The 20,581-nt window shown below is 50.7% G+C and overlaps 1 protein-coding gene across 14 annotated transcripts; it reads right to left on the reverse strand.

Annotated features, from left to right (window-relative positions):
• Positions 1 to 79: 79 nt before the first annotated feature.
• Positions 80 to 19,465, reverse strand: ZNF384 (zinc finger protein 384). 14 transcript variants are annotated; one of them, XM_029204247.1, is made up of 14 exons: positions 13,715 to 13,897; positions 13,152 to 13,239; positions 12,601 to 12,652; positions 11,585 to 11,655; positions 11,058 to 11,295; positions 10,774 to 10,821; positions 10,237 to 10,570; positions 9,301 to 9,393; positions 5,575 to 5,799; positions 4,694 to 4,876; positions 3,157 to 3,235; positions 2,228 to 2,386; positions 1,317 to 1,658; positions 195 to 1,193 (listed from the first exon to the last, which is right to left on the reverse strand). In XM_029204247.1, exons 4-14 carry the CDS (start codon positions 11,648 to 11,650, stop codon positions 1,062 to 1,064), a joined length of 1,899 nt encoding a protein of 632 aa, XP_029060080.1. In that variant the 5' UTR covers positions 11,651 to 11,655; positions 12,601 to 12,652; positions 13,152 to 13,239; positions 13,715 to 13,897; the 3' UTR covers positions 195 to 1,061. The 14 variants fall into 14 exon arrangements, with proteins under 14 accessions (XP_029060076.1, XP_029060088.1, XP_029060080.1 ...); XM_029204245.1 differs by lacking the exons at positions 12,601 to 12,652; positions 13,152 to 13,239; positions 13,715 to 13,897 and adding exons at positions 18,024 to 18,083; positions 18,989 to 19,189; XM_029204249.1 differs by lacking the exons at positions 12,601 to 12,652; positions 13,152 to 13,239; positions 13,715 to 13,897 and adding an exon at positions 19,255 to 19,281.
• Positions 19,466 to 20,581: the final 1,116 nt, after the last annotated feature.

Raw genomic sequence — 20,581 nt, forward strand, 5'->3', positions numbered from 1 at the left:
CTTAGTACTGGCCTTGAACGTCTCCCCAAATGGCTGTTTCCCACGCTTATACTCACATCAGTAGCTCCACTGCCTCTGATCCTTTTACACGAATTTATTTCTATACAAGGTTCTAAAAACACCCCTTGGTTTTGTACATAAGTTTTTCTTTTTTTTCCTCATTTTAAATTACTTTATAACAACTGGTTTCCTGATTTTTTTTTTCCATTTTCTCTTTTCTCTGAAATCTGCCATGATTTAAAAAAAAAAAAAAGACGAAAGGAAATAAAAATGCCATTGGCCAGAAGACAGGGTGGAGAAAAACAAAAGGGACAAAAATAAACATCAAATATGAAAATTCTCAGAGATAATGCATTTATAAACACAGAAATGGTTACAACAAAGATGGCCGTGATGAGTGGGTATATATATTTATATATATATATTTATATATAAATCCGTGTCCGGCAACTGACCGCGGCACCTAGGGAGCTAAGTCCAGTCCTTGCATCTGCCCCGAACTCTCCCTTCTCTGCAGCCCCCTTATCGTGGGGTTTCATAAAGAACCCGCAGCTCCTTAGGTTGGGGACGGGGAGACTGAGCACAGGGCCTCGGCTGGCAGAGAAGGGGAGAGGCTCCAAGGAAAACCATAACCCACACTTCTAAGCCACCGTCGGCCATTTTGGGGATCTCCGGCCCCTTGGGGACCACATCTCGGCCCTTGCCCCTTTACAAATAAAGGGGGTCTGACCCGCCCCAGACCTCCCTCCAGCATCAGGTAGGAAGTGAAGTGAGATCATGAGGGGAAGAAAACGGCTCCCAGGGACAGGGGCACGGGAGGAACCTCTGTTCTTTCGCAGGCAAGAACAGAACAGGAGGCTGCTTGCATTTAGGGCTCCCTCCTCTGTGCCGTCTGGGAGTGCCAGCCTCTAGTCCTCTGTCAGCCCGAGCTTGGAGGATTACGAGGGTGAGGAGAGAGTAAGTGCCCACGCTGGAAAAGTCTCTATGAGGTCATAGCAAACCCCTCCCCTGAGCACCAACCCCCGATGTTAGAAGCTACGCTTAGGCGGGAGGCTGCTGGATTACGCGACCAGCTCAGTACTCCTCTGCCACTCAGGAGGGCTGACGTCCCTTCGGAAGAGGAGCTGAGACAATAAGGATGGTATCCTGTGAGAGAAGGCCATGCCTGAGGCCCAAGGAGATGGAGCCGTGGCCTGTCAAGGAAGAAGAGGACTTTTCCCACCAAGAGGAGCTGGAGAAAGAAGGGACCAGAGCCTCTTTCCCCTCTCCCCGGGGGGCGGCAGCACAGGTCTCTACGAGCTGGCCAGGTGCTCTACCTGGATGGTGCTGGTGGTGACGGTGAGGCAGATGTCCTTGTGGTGCTCTGCCGTCTTATAGGGGGTCAGGTCGAAGGAGCACTGGGGCGGGGGATTGGGGTTGCTGTCCCCGCCACCCCCGCCCTGGGGGGCCGCCCCCGGGGACTGGAAGTGCGGAGGCTGTGGCGGCTGCTGCTGTGGCTGCTGCGAAGCCTGGGAGGCCTGGGCCTGGGCCTGCGCTTGGGCCTGCGCTTGAGCCTGGGCCTGGGCCTGGGCCACTGCCGCCGCCGCCGCCGCCGCCTGCACCTGCTGCTGGAGATCAGGAGGGTTGTGTTTGCGCATGTGCTTCATCAGGTACGTTTCCTGAGGGGGATGGAAGAGGGGTTGAGGGAAGAAAGAGAAGGAAGGAGGCTCCCTGTAACCAGCACCCTGGGCTGTTACCTTGAACAGAACGACACTTATACAGAGGTGCTCTGGAGCCACGCAGGTTCTCCCCATGAGCCACTTTCAGTGCTCGCACCGGGTGGACAAGGTTGGGGGGGACCTTTAGGGTAACCGTGGGCATTCAACTGGCACGGGGAAAGCTGTCACTTTCTCAAAGATCTCTGAATGGAACAACCTGACCACCTTTTTCTGGAGTCTAATGGAAAACATCTAACTGAAATCTCTCGTCTCTCACAATTTCAAGACGCTTTCTTTTGTCCTGTGTCTAAGTAAAATGAAGGATCACTGCTGAGCAATCGCTATAGGCTTAAGGGACCAGGCATCCCCCAAATCCTCAGCTCTGCATCTGTTCAATTTCTGTTCTCTTTACTGATCCCGGCAAGGGGGAGCCAGGGATGGATGGGGTGTATTCAGTGCGGCAGCTCTTTATCGGAAAGGCGGGGTGAAGCCGCGTGCGCGGGGGGGGGGGGGGGGCTCCGAGCGCTCACCGACGTGTACGCCCGGCTGCAGATGGTGCACGTGTACACCTTGGCGTGCTTCACCGTGTGCGTGGACAGGTGCACCTCCAGCGAGGTCGCGTCCGTGTACGCCCGGTGACAGTTGTGGCACTTGAAGGGTTTATCTTTGTTGTGCTGCCGCCTGTGGGACTGAGAAAACAAGGAGAAATCAGGACGGCTGCACCAGACTCTGCCCTCCTGCCTCCTTGACCTTAATGGAAAGCCCTGGGCTGGGCGCCAGCCCTCCTGGGTTCTCCTACGTCCGAAGGCAGCAGAAATTGCTTCAAATGAAACTTCAGACGCTACCAGCTAAGGGAAGCAGCATCCTGCAGGATCCTTAAAGTCAGAATGGCGGCTACGCCTGGTCCCACTAGTCCAGTGGTTCTCAAAGGGAGGCATGGGGACTGCCAGGGGACACCAAGACCTTTTCAGGGGGCCTGCAAGGTCAAAACTATTTTCAAAATAATAATAATAATAAGACACCGTTTGCCTTTTCACTCTCATTCTTTCATGACTATACAGAGATTACACAACGTGTAATATCGTAAAGACTGAACGCAGCAGACAAGAGAATCTCTCTGTCTTCTGGTAAGTCAGACATTAGAGAAACGTGCATAAACATAAAGCAATGCCGTTCTTCTCACTAAACTTTTTGCGGGGAGGGAGGTTAAGAGATATGTTATTTATGTTAATGTACAATGGGGTTTGTTATTTTTAAACAAATGACTAAATAGTTTTTCAGTTTCCTAATGTCTACGTAATTAGGTGGTACCCACATCAACGAAAGCTCTTTGGGCTCCCCAGTGACTGTTAAGAACGTAAAGCGGCCTGAAAAAGCTTGAGAACCACTGTACTGGTCAAACGGCACTGTGACCCCAAGTCTTAGACTCAAGGCCTCGTGTGGAGGGTGGAACACCTACCTGCAGGTTGGAGAGCTGTGTGAAGGCTTTCTCGCAGCCCGGGTGTGCACATTTGTACGGCCTATCCCCGGTGTGGATTCTGCACGGGACGAGAGAAGAAGAAAGGGGAAGGACATCAGCAAGGCCGCTCAGGGACCAGCGCCTTAACAGGCCTCCTCTGGGAGCACAGGGTGGGTCTCCAGGAGACGCCGGCTCAGGCCAGCGGGCCCGACCACTGCTCGCTGCCCGCACCACTCCGCTCAAGCTGGGCTCCTCTCTGCTGGTGGAGGGCCGGAGGCTTGGCAGCCAAGGCAGCTCCTACAGTCACCGGCCCTCACGAGGGTTCAGAAACGTGAGATAAACACACGGCGAGAAAAAAGAAACACATAACACTTCTCCCTTGGCCCCCAACATACAGCCAGAAACTACCCCTTCAGCCTTAGCACCAATCCCAGAGCAAGTTCTGGGGTCAAAGAAAAGCACAGAGTTATGCGAACTGTGAAGGGCGGCAGCAACATCGATGCTGGTGGAAGCTCCTTGGGGCTTTTCCCAGCTCAGCCCCTAACGGCAGGAAATGCCTAGTTTAGTACTGATCTGACCTCTTTCCAAACACTATAGGGCCCTCTGCTGAGACGAGCCAAGGACTTGAAAGTTGGCAGACCCCTGCTCCTCGGCAGGGACTTCAGAAGCATCTCTGTGACCAGGTGCTTTTCGAGATCCCGGGTATGAAATCCTGAAAACCTCGCAGGACATGTCTCCTTGTGAGAAAAGCCCGATTCCTCCTCTTCGAGAAGCAAGCTGTCGGACCACTTTAAGAGGGATTGCCACCTCCAGAAGCAGCCGGGAGAGGAGACCTGTAGCCAGCAGGAGTCTGGACTCCAGCTCAACTTGAGATCCCACTGAAGGAGACCATCAGCTCTTCCAGGAGGCAGGCTCACCTCCGAGCCACTCCAGACTCACGGGACAAAGTACGCATCCTTACGGAGTAGGAGCATTTTCGTCTCATTTGCCGGTTCTCTGTGAACATTTATGCTGCGCTTTGTTCTCTCCTGTACCCCTGGCATCCCTTGGAGCCTCGCCTGGTGCTGTAGGTGTCGCTGAGTTGGTACCCAGCTGAAGTCTGATTATACCTCCTCCCGTTCATAATCAGTGCCCGAAGGGCTAGAGGCATGGTCTTCTCCGACCAAATGGCCCTGCTTTGGCATCGAGAATCTTGCAGGATGTGTGCACAGGTGTCTCCAGGGAGGGAAATGAGGGAAGGAAACGTCGGCTCTGCTCCCAGTGAGTTTCCTCCTCCCTCGGATCAGGGAATGTCCCACAGTCACTGTGTCTCCTCGGCGCTGCTTCTGCCCCAGAAAGGCTCTCTGAGCATCCACTTGCGTCTCCAGTCTTGCTTGGTCTTCCTCCCAGATGCCAGCTGTGCTCTCCTCCGGCCAGCTCTCTCCTCCAGCCGGGTCTCTCCCCCGCCCCCCGCATGCGGGTTGTTGTGTGTGTCCGGGGCGGGGGTGGGGAGGGCATGCCAGCGGGGCGGGGGCAGTAGCCCGCCACTCTCCCTTACCGTGTGTGCTGCTGGAGGTGGGAGAGCTGGCGGAAGGCCTTCTGGCAGTAGGAACAGTTGTAGGGCTTGGCCCCCGAGTGGATACGGAGGTGCTGGGCCAGGTAGGAGGTGTTGGCGAAGGTCTTGGAGCAGTGCGGGCACTTGTGGGGCTTGATGGTCTCCGTGTGCATCTTGGAGTGGATCCTGCCGGAGAGGAGAGGAGGGAAGGGGGGAGGAGGGAGCGGTTCGACACCACGGGCTCAGCTCTCCGCTGGGTGAAATGATGTTGCTTGACGGATGAGAGCACCCCTTCCTCCCTCCCCCACAAACCCGCGCCGGCCTGGAGAGGCTCGTGAAGAGGACACCCACATCTAGGTTGCTGCTCATCTTAAGTCGGTGGCTAGAATGGCAGTGAGATGATGAAGAGCTGCACCCCTGGCTCCTGTAACCTTAAAGATTTCGGTCTCGTCAGCCCTCTGCTTTGTGCCAAGGTTACACACTCACCACAGACACCCTGCTTCCAAACAGTAATTTGAACAAAGACCAACACCGCCTGTCCCCCATTGACCTGAGGTTGAATGCACACCTTGGCTCTGAACTGACGCATATAGTAAAAGCAGGGCCTGCTCTGCAGATTTCCGAACACAGACACAGAGAGAAGCCACATAAATCGTTGCAGACCTTGGGACCGGAGAGCACAATGTTCCAGGCACCACCCCCAAGCTGCAGGGATACGCAGTTTAGTTTTCACAGACAGCAGTGGGAGAGAATCGAGGCTCCCAAAGGGCAGAGTTGAAAGGGACAAAAGAAAACATGTGGAGAAAAGAGGAGGCGTGGGCCACGTGGCCTCGGGGTGAGGGGTCCACGGCAGGGAGTCGGGGGGAGACTGAAAGCAGCCTTACCGGGTGTGCTGCTGGAGGTGAGAGAGCTGGCGGAAGGACTTCTCACAGAAGTTACAACTGTAGGGCTTGGCCCCCGAGTGGATACGGATGTGCTGGGCCAGGTAGGAGCTGTTGGCGAACGTCTTGGAGCAGTGTGGGCACTTGTGGGGCTTGGTCTCGGTGTGTGACTTGGAGTGGATCTGCATCTCCGACTTCGAGTAGAACGTCAGGGAGCACATCCGGCACCTGGGCCAAGGGAGGGCAGCGGTTAGGACCCTGCCCACCGTGAGGGCGTTGCTGAACCCGCCCCTCCACTTCCAAAGATGCCAACCTATCTGATCTCTCTTCTATTCCAGCGACAACGCGAGGCCCTCGAGAGGAGGAGCTCTATTTTATCTATCTTTACAGTCTGCCCTTCTAATACAGCCCAACACAAGTATTTAATAAGTGTTTGCTGAAATGCCTGGACTCCCTAAATGTGTACATAAACAAGAATTCAACCAGGTAAGACAGGAAAATCTTATTACAGGCCCTGGGCTGACACGGCTTTCACCGGACCAGGAATATCACCTAGCCTCTGTCTTCCTTCTGCCTGTAACTTGACTTCAGACTTCTAAAGAACCCCTTTCCCCAGTTTCCCGTGGAGAAAGTACATCCCTCAGGTAATCCTCAAGCTCCTGAGGTGACAATGAGGACAAACTGACTAGATTCCTCAGAGGACTTTTCTCCTGTCTCCTCAGATAACTGTCTTCTCTCAGATTTTCTCCTTTTTGCCAGTGATTTCTAGAGGGATGAGGTTAAGAATTGTCAGGGTTATTTGGAGGGGGCTTTCCCAAACCACATGTCCGGCCTCCACTCTGGATCTGATGTTCCACCGACTCCCCCCGGCCCCCGGCCCCCTGGCAATCAAGTGAGAATTACTTCTGCAACGAGCCAAGGTAACTGCTGGAGTGGGTTGTATCCCTCAAATATGAAGGAGAAAAAAAAGACTGGCAAAATACCGAGCTTCCCCGCTAAACCTTTCCTCTTTCCTAGCTCAATGCCAGCACTTCGGGTTGACAACAGTATCATCTGAATACACTTTCATGCATCATCTGAGCTGGTAATCCTTCTTCCTGCTCTGATACTGCCCAACAATACCAAATAAGGAGGCCTGTGGGCAAGATAAGTCACAACTATTCAGACTTTACTGGGCAAAAGCCATCTATATGTGAGCTGGAACCCTATCACTCAAACAACTCACCAGCACACAATGTAGAAGCCAGGCCACTGGGGCAAGTCCCTCCTCTCTGGGTCCCCCCCCCAACTTCTCTCTCTAGGAGGGGCTTAGGATGGTGAAGGGTGACTTCTGCTTTTTTCCTGGTCCCAAGAGAATATTCAGAGAATAACTGAGATGCAGACTAAAAAGAACTCTGAGCTCCTCAGAGAAGAAGAGACCACTGTTACTTGGGGGTATGGTTCCTGTATTAATGCTTCCATTAAAAATCCAATCACTGAGGCCAATTTCTAGTTCTCTAGTCACTTGATAATTCTGAAAGAAATCTGATTACCTGTTTACCAACCCCTGGCTGTTGTCTGGGATGCCCAACCATTGTGTGGGAGGGTGGGAGGTTCTGTTTATAGTTAGCAGGGTCCAAAGGACACAGCCAACAGAAGTCTGGACACCGGGGCTCTACTCAGGGTTCAGTTACAGGCTTGCTCATCAATCTAGACCTCAATTTTCTGGTCTGTAAAATGGAGAGATAAATAACTGCCCCCAAAAGGGCCAGCAAACACCCAGGATAGTCAATGGTAAGCCAAGCATTCTCTAACAATAAAACTGCATTAATGTTAGCAGCACTGCTACTATATATTTCACTAAAACTGAGGTTAGAAAACTAGACACATTGTCACTTGGAGAGGAACTGCACTAGAGTTACAAAATAGCTTCCCTCCACTAAGATTTCTCAGACAGGTGGAGTGATTTTAGCTCAAGCAAAACCTCATTAGTTTGCCTGTGAATGCTGAACACATAACTGCACCCCTTAACCTGAAATTAGTTATAGAAGAGAAAATAACCCTCTTCCTCAAAGTTTTCAACGAGGGAAGAATCTGCAAAACTTAAACTCATCAATAACGGACTGGCAACAACATGAGCTGTCTCCAGAGGTATGAGTATAATAAGGATAATCATAACAATAACACAGTAATAACGGTAGTAAGAGAGGTGCCACCTGTTGTTGTGCCTGACGCTGCCGGGCTCCAATCAGGTCCTTTAAACACATTGTTTCCGCTCCTTAAAACAACCTGGCAAGTACGATCCCTGTTCTACAGAAAGGAGCACAAAGGCTCAGAAAGGTAAAGCAATTTGCCAAAGGGCAAACAGTGACTCATTCTCACCTAAGCTTAAGACTCCTCACACTAGAGGCATCCAGGGGGAGCTGGACCATCCTATCATCAGCCAGGAATGTTTAAACACTGAAACTACAGAGAAGCCAAATAAGTACAAGCCTAATGCAAGATGTCAGGTGCTGGGAAAGAAACCCGGTTAGGAGAGCTGTGGCCCTGGGCAGTGGCCGTGTCGCTGGGCGCACAGCTCCAGGGGGCACCATTCACACCCGACACCACAAGGGTGCTCCCTTGGAGGCCTGCAAGGCAATGGCCTTGGTTACAGTAACCGCTTTGAAGTGAATTATCAACGCTTTTTTCCCTAAGATGTTCAAAAACACTTTCAGATACTCTGATTTTCCCTCAAAACATTTCCACAGGATAGATGAGGGCCATGACTGGTCTTCAAATTTTACTAGAAATAAGTTGACTTGCCCAGAGAAAAAGAACCCAGGTCCCCCAATACCCAGTCAAATGCCACAGACCACAGGAATGGATGTGGTTGACCCACACCTGTATCGAAACAGGGACTCCTCGTGATTAAAAAGATTCCTTTGGAGCCTCAGAGTTCTGAGTTTCTGAAGAAATTCCATTTACCTATAACATAATCAATCCCCCTTAAATTCAGAGTTCTCTTTAGTCACCTGGAGGTAGTGTGTGGAAAATCCTATCAGGGCTGCCCTCCAATTGTACATTCACATTTCTTTGCATATGCACAGTGTGGCAAGTCCAGAAATAGCTTTAATGTGGGTCCGGAAGACTAAGAGAGAGAAACCTTGGCAGAACCAGATGACGCTGATCCACGTGAAGGGCCCTACAGAGTGTCAGGGAGCCCCCCCACCGTTCCTGCAACAACCGGTCTTGTTCAGGTGTAGCTCCATGTCACAATGACCTCACTTTAAGCCAACACATAAAAATCCAAATTTCTACAAAATAAATTTAAAAGGGATTTTCATTTTATGGAATGTATGATACCTTTAAATGAACCAAACTTGTCAAGTACCTTTATAATATGATATGATGTAAACATTGCTCAGGAACACTTTTACTGTATAAGTGGGGTACACCTGTAATAATAAAGCTGCAGTGAACTTTCAGATTATGAGCTGGAATTCTGCAGTGCTCAATACTTTCTGCATAGCAACACTCCCCTCATTTTGACTTACAAAGATGGATTTAAACGCTCTGAACTCTCCATGGTAGAAGTGTACAACACATAAAAGTAAATGCTAAATGATGACTATTTCTCATCTCTTTCGAAGTTCCCAACATTTCAAATCTCATTTGATATATAACTCCCAACAGCTGGGAGGCATAAACAGAATTCTCCCCATTTTACAGATGAGGAAACTGAGGCCCAGAGAGGGGAAAAGGACTTGCCCAGGGTCACACAGCAAGTTCGTGGTGGAGCCGGGAACTGAATCCATGAGCCCAAGGCTCTGTCCATTTCCTGTGCCGCAGTTCCCTTCGCTCCTAAAATGGGAACAACATTGCCCATCTCGGTACACTAAGGACAGACCCAGTCTCCCAGCCATGCACATCTACCCCTGTCTGTGTCAAAGCTGTGACGGTGGCTATTCCACTCTGTACACTGGGACCAGACTCCCCAAACCCACTAGGGCCCTTGACGGTTCTCAAGGGGATTAAAAGATTTCCACCTTTCAAAGGGCAGGGAGTTTAGATATGTAATTATTTTCGTATAGTACCACATGCAAATATGCTTATAATGCTTTTTGTCAATGGACGACTTAAAGGAAGTAGAGGATCAAAAGAACTTCCATGAATGAGAAAGTGAGAAAATAGCCATCTCACAAGCATATATTCCACAGGGGGAAGGGGAGGTATCCTATTCGTTCCACCTTTTTATACAGACCCCTCCCATCATCCCAACCATGCAGGGTCAGGCAGGCTCAATGCTCAAATACGGCCCAAGAACCGGTGGATAGCACACTGGTTAAGGTTAGGGGCTTACCAGAAATGTTTCTTGAAAAAATAGAAATGGAAAATGTAGAAACCAAAAAGGAGCTGGAGACAAGAGTCTCAAACCCAGTCTAAAGCCTCATTACAAGAAAGAAATTCCATTACGTCACCCCAAAATAAGTCAATGCTGAAGACCTCAAAGAAGGAAGGGGTGAAATGGGTCTGCATCCTGGGGAAGAGGAGCCAGGGAAGGGCCAGAAGCTCCACCGTCCTAACCCTCAACAGAACACCTGACATGCACGTGGATCCGAGGCGGAAGCTGCCGGAGCGCGGAGCCCGATGGGGGCAGGGAAGCTGAGAGAACCGCACCCCACCCTGCCCGGTTCTGATCCTCACCTGTAGGTCTTGCCGTCTTTCTGATGGTCATCGTCATCCTCAGGGGAGAGGACGTAAGGGTCGTTCATCTCGGGAAGCCCCGATTCCAGCATCCGCTTCTTCTTTCGGCCCCGGGGGGGCTTAGCGGCCACAGTGCCGCCGCCACCACCGCCGCCGCCTCCTTCCTCTGTTAGGGTCGATGCTACCTTCTTAGAGAGGTCAGGGACCACCTGCAGGGCTTGTGAGCCAGGGGGAAGAGCTGAGACAATCATGGGAGCCGAAATGGGGAAGGTCTGAGCTGACGAGGCTGTGGTCACGAGGGAGCCTGAGGGGGATGTGATAACCAAGCCAGGACCTAGGATTGTGAGAAAAAGGAGATGGTGTCATGTTGCCCAGTCCGGATCCTAGTCCTACGTCATTTTCCCCAGATCATGGTCTACTTAACCCCTCACCACCGCCCCCACCGCCCAGAGTATACAGGAAACCCCAAACCCTGTAGAAAGACAATGGTCTCCTAACCCCTGTCCCCACCCCGCCCCCAGTAACAGTGAGATTTACCCCTTGATTGACTCCCTTCTCTTCTCCACCTCTGAGAACAGGAGACTCCTTGATTCAGAGAAGGAAAGAATGTCACCTCCTCAAAGGCAGGGACCGCATCTTCTACTTCTTTGTATCGCCCACAATGCCTAGCGCATTGCTAGGCACACAGTAGGCACTTAATAAAAATCTGATTGAGTAATCAAACACATATCCCACTCCCCATGTCCTTGGCGCCCTCCAGCCTGGGGTACTGATCGTGGAGGATCAACACCTCAGATTGGAGAAGAGCAGAGGGTGCTCACCAGCGGTCATCAGTCCTGTCGACGGCACAGGGACCACCGTGATATTCTGGGTAACGGATGCCTGGCTATGTGGGGTCAGCTGGTCTGACTTGGACTCTGTGTCCATGCTGATGCCCGAGGGCAGGGACACCGAGGCAGGCACTGTCAGCAAGGTGGGGTAGTGGGGTGGAGCCAGCCCACAGCCCTTCTCTGGCAACAGCTGGTCCTTCATCTTGTTGATGAACATCGTGTTCTCAATCTGAAAGAAAAGGAACGGGACAGTGGCCTCTGAGGGAGAGTCCCGAGTCTGTCTGCTCCCTCGGCACCTCACACTGTCCATCCTCTGTGGGGATCAAAAGGCGGGTGGTTAGTATCTGTGCTTCCAGAGAGAAGCTGAACAGAAACACTGTGTAATTCTCAACGATGGGGGGCCTGGCGAAACAGCATGGGATTTTATCTTGCTTCAGTGTCCACGGTAACAGGACTTGCTACTCAGAGCTGAAAAAAGTACCCAGTGGAGCAGAAGCAAAAAACCAAACACCACGTACCTGTCCTGAGACCGTGGGGATGGAAGGCCAGAAGTACGGGTTAGAATTGAAGTGAGATTCTTCCATTCTACCTGAAGAAGGAAACGAGACCACATCACACTCAGGAATCATCTGAAGCAGCTGAGCAAGGGCGAAGGGGCGCTGAGGAGCTCCGGGTCTCCTCCCACAGGGCTGGGAGAGAGGAGTCAAGGCCTCAGGATCTAGCATATTAGTCCCTCTGGTCAGAGCCACTCACCACTACATCCCCATCCAACAGAGGCTACCCCAGTTCAGGTGCTGGTGAAAGAACTTACACACATCTCATTTACCCACACAATGTTTCCTGTACCCCAAATAAACAGAAGTGGTATTTCTTTCTTTGGCTGACAAAAAGAGAAATTGAAGTCCTGAGAGAGGAAGGCTCGGACCCAAGGTCCACACAAAGCAGGTCACCGATCGGCCTGAAAACAGCCAGGGTACCTGTCATTGTTCCTCTCCTTTCACCCCTCAAATCCATCTTCCTTGAAATAAACAATTTCAAGGGTTCCAACTGACATGTCTATATTTCCCTGTAGCCTGAAAAGGTTCTAGGCCAGAATACAAAATGTCCAAGAGAATTAAAGAATGAAATTGGCAAGAATCAGAATCAAGGTCTTTGGGGTACCAGATGATATCTGGGGACCACGCCCCATGGATCCCACCAAGGTCTGAGTACATCTGTGATGCTGCACTGGGTACCACACACACTGGACTGACCAGTAAGAACCTAGGAGTTACCAGTTTTAAAAGGGGTTCTAGGGAATTTCCTGGCGGTCCAGTGGTTAGGACTCTGCGCTTTCACTGCCGAGGGCTCGGGTTCGATCCCTGGTCGGGGGACTAAGATCCTGCAAGCCACATGGCACGGCCAAAAAAAAAGGGGGGACTGTTTCCAGCACCAGCACCCCAGATCTCCACCTAAAGGGATTTAGAACAGGGACAATGGTGGGTCAGAACACACACACATTACCAGACTCCTCTGTAGTTCTCAAACACTATACCTCTAAGAGTTCAAGTTCTCCTCTGTACGCGGATGACAAGTAAGCTTAAAACCTGGGGAGGGAAGAATAAGGAGCAAGAAAAGGAATCCCTCAGAATCATGTTGCAAGTCACAGATGAGTCCGGAACCCAGGCATCCCACCACTCATTTTCATACTCTGATCGCTTCTCCTAACAAGGCTTAATTGCAGGCTATTGGTCCAGAGTAGCTTCCCAAAAGCCTGGACCAGGAGAGATCCAGGCTGGCAGAGGCAGGTGAAGCGGGAGGAGGACACGGGTGGGAAGGGGAAGTGAGGGAATAAACATTAACACCGCGGTGCTGCTCCGGGCCAAGAGCGGCCAAGCTCCAAGCTCCAGGAGAGGCAGAAGGACTACAGGACGCTGTGACTTGTAGCCTGGTCACACACATGGTCCCACTGAGGACACGCTGCAGGTGGACACCAGGGATTCTAACAGATGGGTGGGTAGACTGGGCAGAGAAACTGGGTCTCAAGCAGTGACTAAGGAAACCAGGAAAGTTCTTCAGCAAAGGAGGTGAAGCAAAAGATCTCACTCTAAATGTAACGGTGTTCCTGGTCCTTCTCCAGAAGTCTCATCACATTTTTTGCTCTACTGAACAACACTCTGAATTTTCATAAAACCTACAAAGGGAAGCAGAACTGAATTTCAGCCTATTTTTCCCCAAAAGTAGCAAAGTAGAGTAGCAAATCTGTGGCTACCACAGCTTCACACAAATGAGACTCAACTTTAAATGCCCTGAGGGTCAGGCACAGACCAATCCTGCTTCCCAAGTTATAAACACAGTAAAACCAGACACTCTCCACACGGGTGCCACCCAGTTCCCTGCCAGCTTTGTAAAGGGCCTTGAGCCTCAGGCCCTCCGGAGGCAATGGACGTTGAGAAACAGTGAGATCGCAGTGTAAGGGGACCCGATCTTGCCCAGCTTTGGGGGAGGCAGGGGCCACATCCTGAACTGCCCCCAGGTTCTAAGACAGGACCCATCACCCAGTAGGCAATTCCATACTTGGTGAACCGAGTGGCAGCAGACTTCGCATACGGACCCTGAAAGCCAAGCCAAGGGCTCCAACTGGGACCCACAGCCCCCATCCCTCTAACCTTCTAGCTGAGATGCATGAAATCAACAAGGGTGGCGGCTGTGGTGGAAATGCAGTAGAGAATCAGGCTGGAGAGTAAAGGAAAGGAGGATCTAATCATACTATCCCCCTATAGAGACAAGGAAGTAAATGCATTACGGATGTGAAAATTTAGGAGGGAGGAACTGAGAGCCTGAAAATAAGGCTGTCCTCAGGATTCTGGCGAACAAGGCTCCTCCCCATGCCCAAACTACATCCATTCTTAGTGTCCTGCCAGGGGCTCAGGGGAAGCAGTTTCTGAGTCAAACATGGCCTGTAGGTTGTTACAAAGGGGCACAAAGTGACTTGGAGGACAATATCACCACCACCATTAGCATCTATTAAGAGCCCACTGTGTTCAAGGTACTGTTCTGAGCACTTTACAACCATCGCACCATTTAATCCCACAGCAATTCTATGAAGCAGGATAGTGCAACCCCTATTTTTCTTTCTCTTTAAAAAAACATTTTACTGAAATATAGTTGATTTATAATGTTGTGTTACCCATTCTTCAAATGAGGAAACTAGAGGCAAACAGTAAATAGCAGAACAGGGATCTGAACCCAGGACCAAGAGCAAGCTAGAAAAGGGTCCTACAAGAGACCAACTCAAGTACATGCTCTCTGATGCTGGGGCTTGATTCACAAATCGAAATTTAGACTATTTCCAGAAATGGACTATATACTTTTCAGGTAGTTCTCAATAAATGCTTTCAACAATGACATTTTCAGGGAATTCCTTGGTGGTCCGGTGGTTAGGATTCCACACTTTCACTGCCAAGGGCCCAGGTTCAATCCCTGGTCAGGGAACTAATACCCCACAAGCCACAGCATGGCTGCCAAAAAAAAAAAAAAAAGCAAACACCAAAAACGAAGTTTTCAATGACAGCAAAATGCAGTGAAAGATGATATTCTCTGTCCACATCCAGTGAAACCTCACCTGGCCACCAAGATAACTGATTTTAGAATGATGGGGTCTGAATTACCCCTGTCCAGAAGGGGTAAATAGAAGAAAAGGCCCCTCCACCTCCCTGGATACCCAGTCTCTCACTCTGCTTTGGTTCTTAAAAGAACGAAGCTGAAGATCAGAACCACAGCCGCTCCTAGGACAAAATGATAAACGTGTCTGTGGGCTCCTGATAAATACATCAGCCCAAAAGGGGGTGCACGGGGAGCCCTGCTTGCCCAACTGGATGCAATATCCGCCTGCAGGATGACACCGGAGAAAGGGTCAACACTGTCCTGATGCCAGAATGTGATGTAAACGGCGCCCCCTGGGGTTGTGTCACAGGGTGCCCTGGCACCAGCTCACTCAAATACCTGCCAACTGTTGTCTTACCACTTCTCCTTTCAACTCTCTATCACGCATGGAGGAACGCCCACCAAACCATCCTGACGTCCAGGTACGCACATATGAACATTCTTAAAACCCGAAGAAAGTAATGATATTACAGGGAAACTTCATCTCTACACAGAGTGCCAGTTTTCTTTTGTTTGTTTTATATTTTGGCCACGCCGCATATCTTGCGGGATGTCAGTTCCTCGACCAGGGATAAAACCCAGACCATGGTAGTGACAACACCGAATCCTAACCACTAGGCCACCAGGAACTCCCCACAGAGCATCAGTTTTGATGATTATGCCAACACATTAAAAACAAACCAGAAGGGGTTTACCCTAGACTGGGAAGGAAGAGGCAGGCTTCTATTATAGCCCCAAAGCTCAGGAGAGAAGGAAAAACACAGTAGGTGGAAAGATGATGTTGGCAGACTGAAAATCTGGGTTCTAATTCCAACTTTACTACCGCACCATGCCTCTGCTGTTCTCCAATAAGAAGGGACGTTTACTATAATTAAGTTGGACAGCATTTTCCTTTCAAGAGGTTCAGGAACTACATACTCCTTTTCCAATCTCAAAAGAAATCTTGGAAGACTGAGAAGGTGAAGAAAAAAGACAATATTAAGTTACGTCCATGAAACACATAGGAGGACTTGAACTCTTGCACCAGAGCTCTGTCCATCTGTTCATCCTTCCCCAGTGCTACCAGCCATCCAGGGATAAAGACATCACTGCCTCCAGCATTGACGTTTTCGTAGAAGTACTGAAGACCCCCACTTCTTTCCTGGTACTTACAATTTTTACATTTTTTCCCCCCAAAATAAAGCATGGTTTTCTTTTCTCAAGAAAATAACATTCTCTCACACAACCAACCTTTAGGAAATCATGAAATACACCAACCCAATTTAGTAGCCAGAGGATGGACCGAGGAATCAAAGCTTCCAGAATCTAGGTTTAGGCCCTACATCAGTAAATGACTCTGAGTAATTTACGACTCTCCTAAATTTCTACTTGGGTAGAGGATGGAAGAGTATCAAACCCCTAAAAAATTCATAAAGCACATGGAATTGAGATGGAGACAACACACAGAAGAAAAAGAATAAAATGCTCAAAGTACTCCTGAGGAGAGTTAGAGACCACTTCCATGTGATGAGGACTATTCGTGACAATTAGCAGAAATTACATAGAGACCACATAATTATAAAGGAACCACCCAAAAGTATCAGATCTATAGCCCCCAGCTTACTAATCACCAACTAGAAGAAGCACTAACAAGAAAGAGAGATGCAAAGAACAACCAACTCAAATTCAACTACAGAAAGAACTGGAGGGGCTTCCCTGGTGGCGCAGTGTTTAAGAATCCACCTGCCAATGCAGGGGACACGGGTTCGAGCCCTGCTCTGGGAAGATCCCACACGCCGCGGAGCAACTAAACCCGTGCACCACAACTACTGAGCCTGCGCTCTAGAGTCCTCGAGCCACAACTACTGAAGCCCGCGCGCCTAGAGCCCGTGCTCCGTGACAAGAGAAGACACCGCAATGAGAAGCCCACACACTGCAACGAAGAGTAGCCCCTGCTCGCCGCAACTAGAGAAAGCCCGCGCGCAGCAACGAAGACCCAACGCAGTCAAAACTAAAAAAATTATTAAGAAAAAGAAAAAAGGAAAGAACTTGACACATGGATCTCGGACACTCTATTGAGAAAAACTGTTCCAAAATGCACAACTGCAGAAAGGTTGCAATATTAGCTAAGGACTTGAAGTGAGGAAACACACAGGACCATTTCTCCTCAGTTAGGAAACAAATCTTTTTCTCAGGTCCTAAGGGCATTCAAGAAGGGCCATCCCAATAGGATCTGGGGACTTCCTACTGTGAACTCTCCCAAGTACAAAATAACTGAGAACAGGTTTATCCCAATTCTACTGGGAAAGACCATCACACCATGCCCAAAGAGACCAACAGGACCACTACCACCACAAAGCTGGCAATCTGAGCCAGCACCTTCTACCCTGGGCACCACTGGACCACTGTACCTGCACCCTGCAGGGAGAACGCCATAGTGGTTCCCCTTGTCCTGCCCATTCCACTATTAACTGACGGACCTGCGCATTGTGAGGCAGGAAAGAAAAAACAAACCAAAAAAAAAAGTCTGGAGAAGAGGGAATATGCACCTAATATTTAATCACCAACTTGGCTCAGAAACCTATGGGTAATAAATTTTATAAACCAGCCTGGAATTGGTTCTCAGAAGACACCTCTAAGATTATAAGCTCTGAACTCAAACTCTCTTGAGTTGATATATTGTCATTTTCAGGCAACCTAAAACTCAATCACCATCAAACCTCATATCCTGAATTCTTCCAGAGCTACTTCTGGAGTCTACTCCATACAGTTTTATCCATTTTATTTCAAACTACCCACGAATCAGTTTTTTTCCCCCAAACTTCACCCTGCCACGTCAAATTCAAATAACATCACACCACGGATTCTAATCACTCACCAAATCCACTCCAAACACTGATGCAACGTTAAGGATACAAACTCCACTCTAAACTCAGTTCTGCTTGTTCCAAACACGAGAAAGCAATTCCATTAGGTATGCCACAAAGGCTACAATGGCAACTAGGGCCCATTTATCTCCAAAGCAGAATAAATTTCTCCTTTGGACACAATGCAACACTGCTTAGTGAGTTCACTTGAGCATCTCACAACTCATTCTTGTTGAGGACTGGTGGGCATGGAAGGTGATGGGGTACAGTGCCAACTTTCACACAAAACTTCCTGGGTATCCTCAAGAGATAATACGAAGAGGCTGATTTTTCTCCTACAGCAAACACCAGTATTACAATTGCTATTACTTGAACAATTCTGTCACGCTGTCCGCAAAAGGGCCATTTGATTATGACCCCTTCGCCCCCCAAAACTGGAAAAGCCATTAACACCAAATTGTCTTACCCTCTCTCTCTCTTCCTCCTGTCGTCTTATTCCTTGTCCTTTCCAGGGCTCCTGAACTTTCTGTAAACAAATTGTCTGGGTTACAGGGGCCGGTAAGGGTGCAGCCACCGGAGAACTGTGGAGAACCTCAGGAATTCTTTGACCACCAGCACTCAGTCCAGAAAGCAGGCGGACCCCCGACCAACCATCCAAAGATGCAAGGACAGAACGACAGCAGTGCAGGGCCACCCGCTATGTGGATACAAGGGAAATACATCCAATTCCCAGCAACTAAGATGAACTCTACCACCAGTGCGTGGGGTCCACCCCTGGGCTCAGACACTGGTTCTTCTTGGTCTCCCGGGGCCGCAGGTAACCGGAGGCGGGGGCGGGGGTGTGTGGGGACGGTTAGAGAACAGAAGAGCTGGAAGAAGAGAAGCGTCCCTGCCTCCCAAGGATTGGCTCAGAAGGCAAAGCTGAGGACCCGGGGGGGATGCACAAGCCCTTGTGTCAGGCACAGTGCCAGTTCAGGCCCAGGCACTTCCTCTGGCCTCCCCCCCCGCCGCGAGGACTTCGCCCCTGCCTACCCAAGGCCCTGGGCCAAGAAGTACCTCCCTCACCCTGCACAGTGGTCTAGCTACTGGAGACCCCGGCTGTCCCCCAAACACCTTCGCTGCCCTGAGACAGCCCCTGGGCGCCTTCTCCTGAGGTCGCCCACCACCCCTCCCTCTAAGACCCTTCTTTGGGACGCCCCTCCTTCCTCTCCAGGGAGCTGAACTCTGCCACCCACCAGACAGACACCCGCCCCCTAAACCCCCCCATTCCTCCCCATCGCCCGCTCCTCCACAACCACTTCCGGTTCCGGGACGGACACACGTACAGTCCCATCGTGGACCCCCCCCTTCCCCGCCCCCCCCCCAAGGAAAAGGGGAGGGGGAAGGAGCAGAGAGCTCGGCGCGCGCCGGCTGCAGCGGCGCGAGACTCACCCGGCGGCAACGGCTGCGGCGGCGCCAGAGCCGGAGCCAGAGAGCGGGAGGGGCGGCGTTTGCTGGGAAGGAGGGAGCAGAGTGCGGTGGGAGGACCCGGAGGGGGCGAGGGGAGGGGGACAGCGCCAGGCGAGCGCGCGGACACGCACTTTAGGCGCGAGGCAGACCCACACACTCACACGCACGGATCGTGCGCGAGACACCCGCAGGGCGGGGGCGCTAGGCAGTGGGTGGCCCCCTCCCTCCCTCCCTCCCCTAACACTCACCCGGAAGTGGTGCCGCAGCTCGTGCTCCCGAGAACCCCGATTCCTCCACGCCCCCTCCCTCCCTCCCTCCCCCCACTGGCTCGGAGTTGAGCCGCGGCTGAGAGAAGGCGGGAGCGCCGGAAACGAAAAGGGGGGAGGGAGGGAAATAGCAATGTTGGGGGGGCGGCAATGGGGAAAGGGGGGGGTGAAAATGCAAAGGTCGAGTCATTTCCGGGAGCAGCTAGAGCACATCCGGCGCGGTTAGCGCTCCAGCATACTCAGGGCGGAAGTTACGACAAGTAGGGGCGGAAGTAGCTTCTGCCCGGGGACGCGGTATACCCTCCAGGGATGTGACGCCACAGCGGAAGTGAAGGTGGGTTCTGCTCTAAGGGCAGGAGCCGAACCTTCACGACTGCGGTTCCGGGTTTCCGGAAGGGACTTCAGGGGAAGTGGGAGGGTGGAAACGCGACAGGTTCATGAATTATGCATCAAGGTACGAGGGGCGGTATGGATTCTTAAAAGACGGGTCCTGGTTCCCTTCCCTCAAGGGGCGATAGGCAGACGTAGGGAGTTACCATTCTTTTTTCTTACATACTCTCCAGAAGGTCTCAATGCTTTGAATATGAAAGAAAGGAAAAGGATGTGTCACTAGTTTTCTTGAGGTCCCTCCTTAGGCCCAAAGCGTGACAAATTAACCCCCCCCCCCAGGCCTCAGAATCCGACCCCTGCCTAACCACACCCCTTACTCTCTTTGCTTTGGTCTCTAAGTTCTTGTGGCCCTCTTCCACATCTTTATCTCCTACTCACCCGGCTTTACTTTTAAATATAGCGCTCACCTCTACCTGATTCTATATTGTTGGATGTCCTCCTCTTCTCACTGGAATATCGGCCCCACGAGGGCAAGGACTCTGAATTGTTCGCTGCTGTATCCTCAGAGCCTGGCACTTAGTAAGCAGTTGGTAAACGTTTGTTGCATCAATGAACAATTAATGTGAACTCTTTCAGGAAGCCTTCGTTGATTGCTCCAACGGTCTCGTTCTCAATTTCCACAGCATTTAGTCCGTACCTTTTTTTTTTTTTTTTTGGCTGTTTTAACTATTTCATATATGTGACTCTTCAGCAAGTTTGTCAGCAACTCGGGAGAAACTGTCTCGTACATGGTACCCTCCCACTGCTTTGTTGAGCACACAGTAGATGCTAAATAAATACATGCTATTTGAGTAAATGAATGCTGCCACCAGCCTGTCCCAGATCTGACCAGAATCCCTCTGGGCTCAGCTCTATTTTGAGTGAAACAGAATCAAAGTGCCTCCTATTAACAGTAATAGTTCCTTGCTTAGAGATCAAA

Source organism: Monodon monoceros, unplaced genomic scaffold (genome assembly GCF_005190385.1).
Source record: "Monodon monoceros isolate NGI ecotype Baffin Bay Population unplaced genomic scaffold, NGI_Narwhal_1 Super_Scaffold_6, whole genome shotgun sequence".
NCBI lineage: Eukaryota > Metazoa > Chordata > Mammalia > Artiodactyla > Monodontidae > Monodon > Monodon monoceros.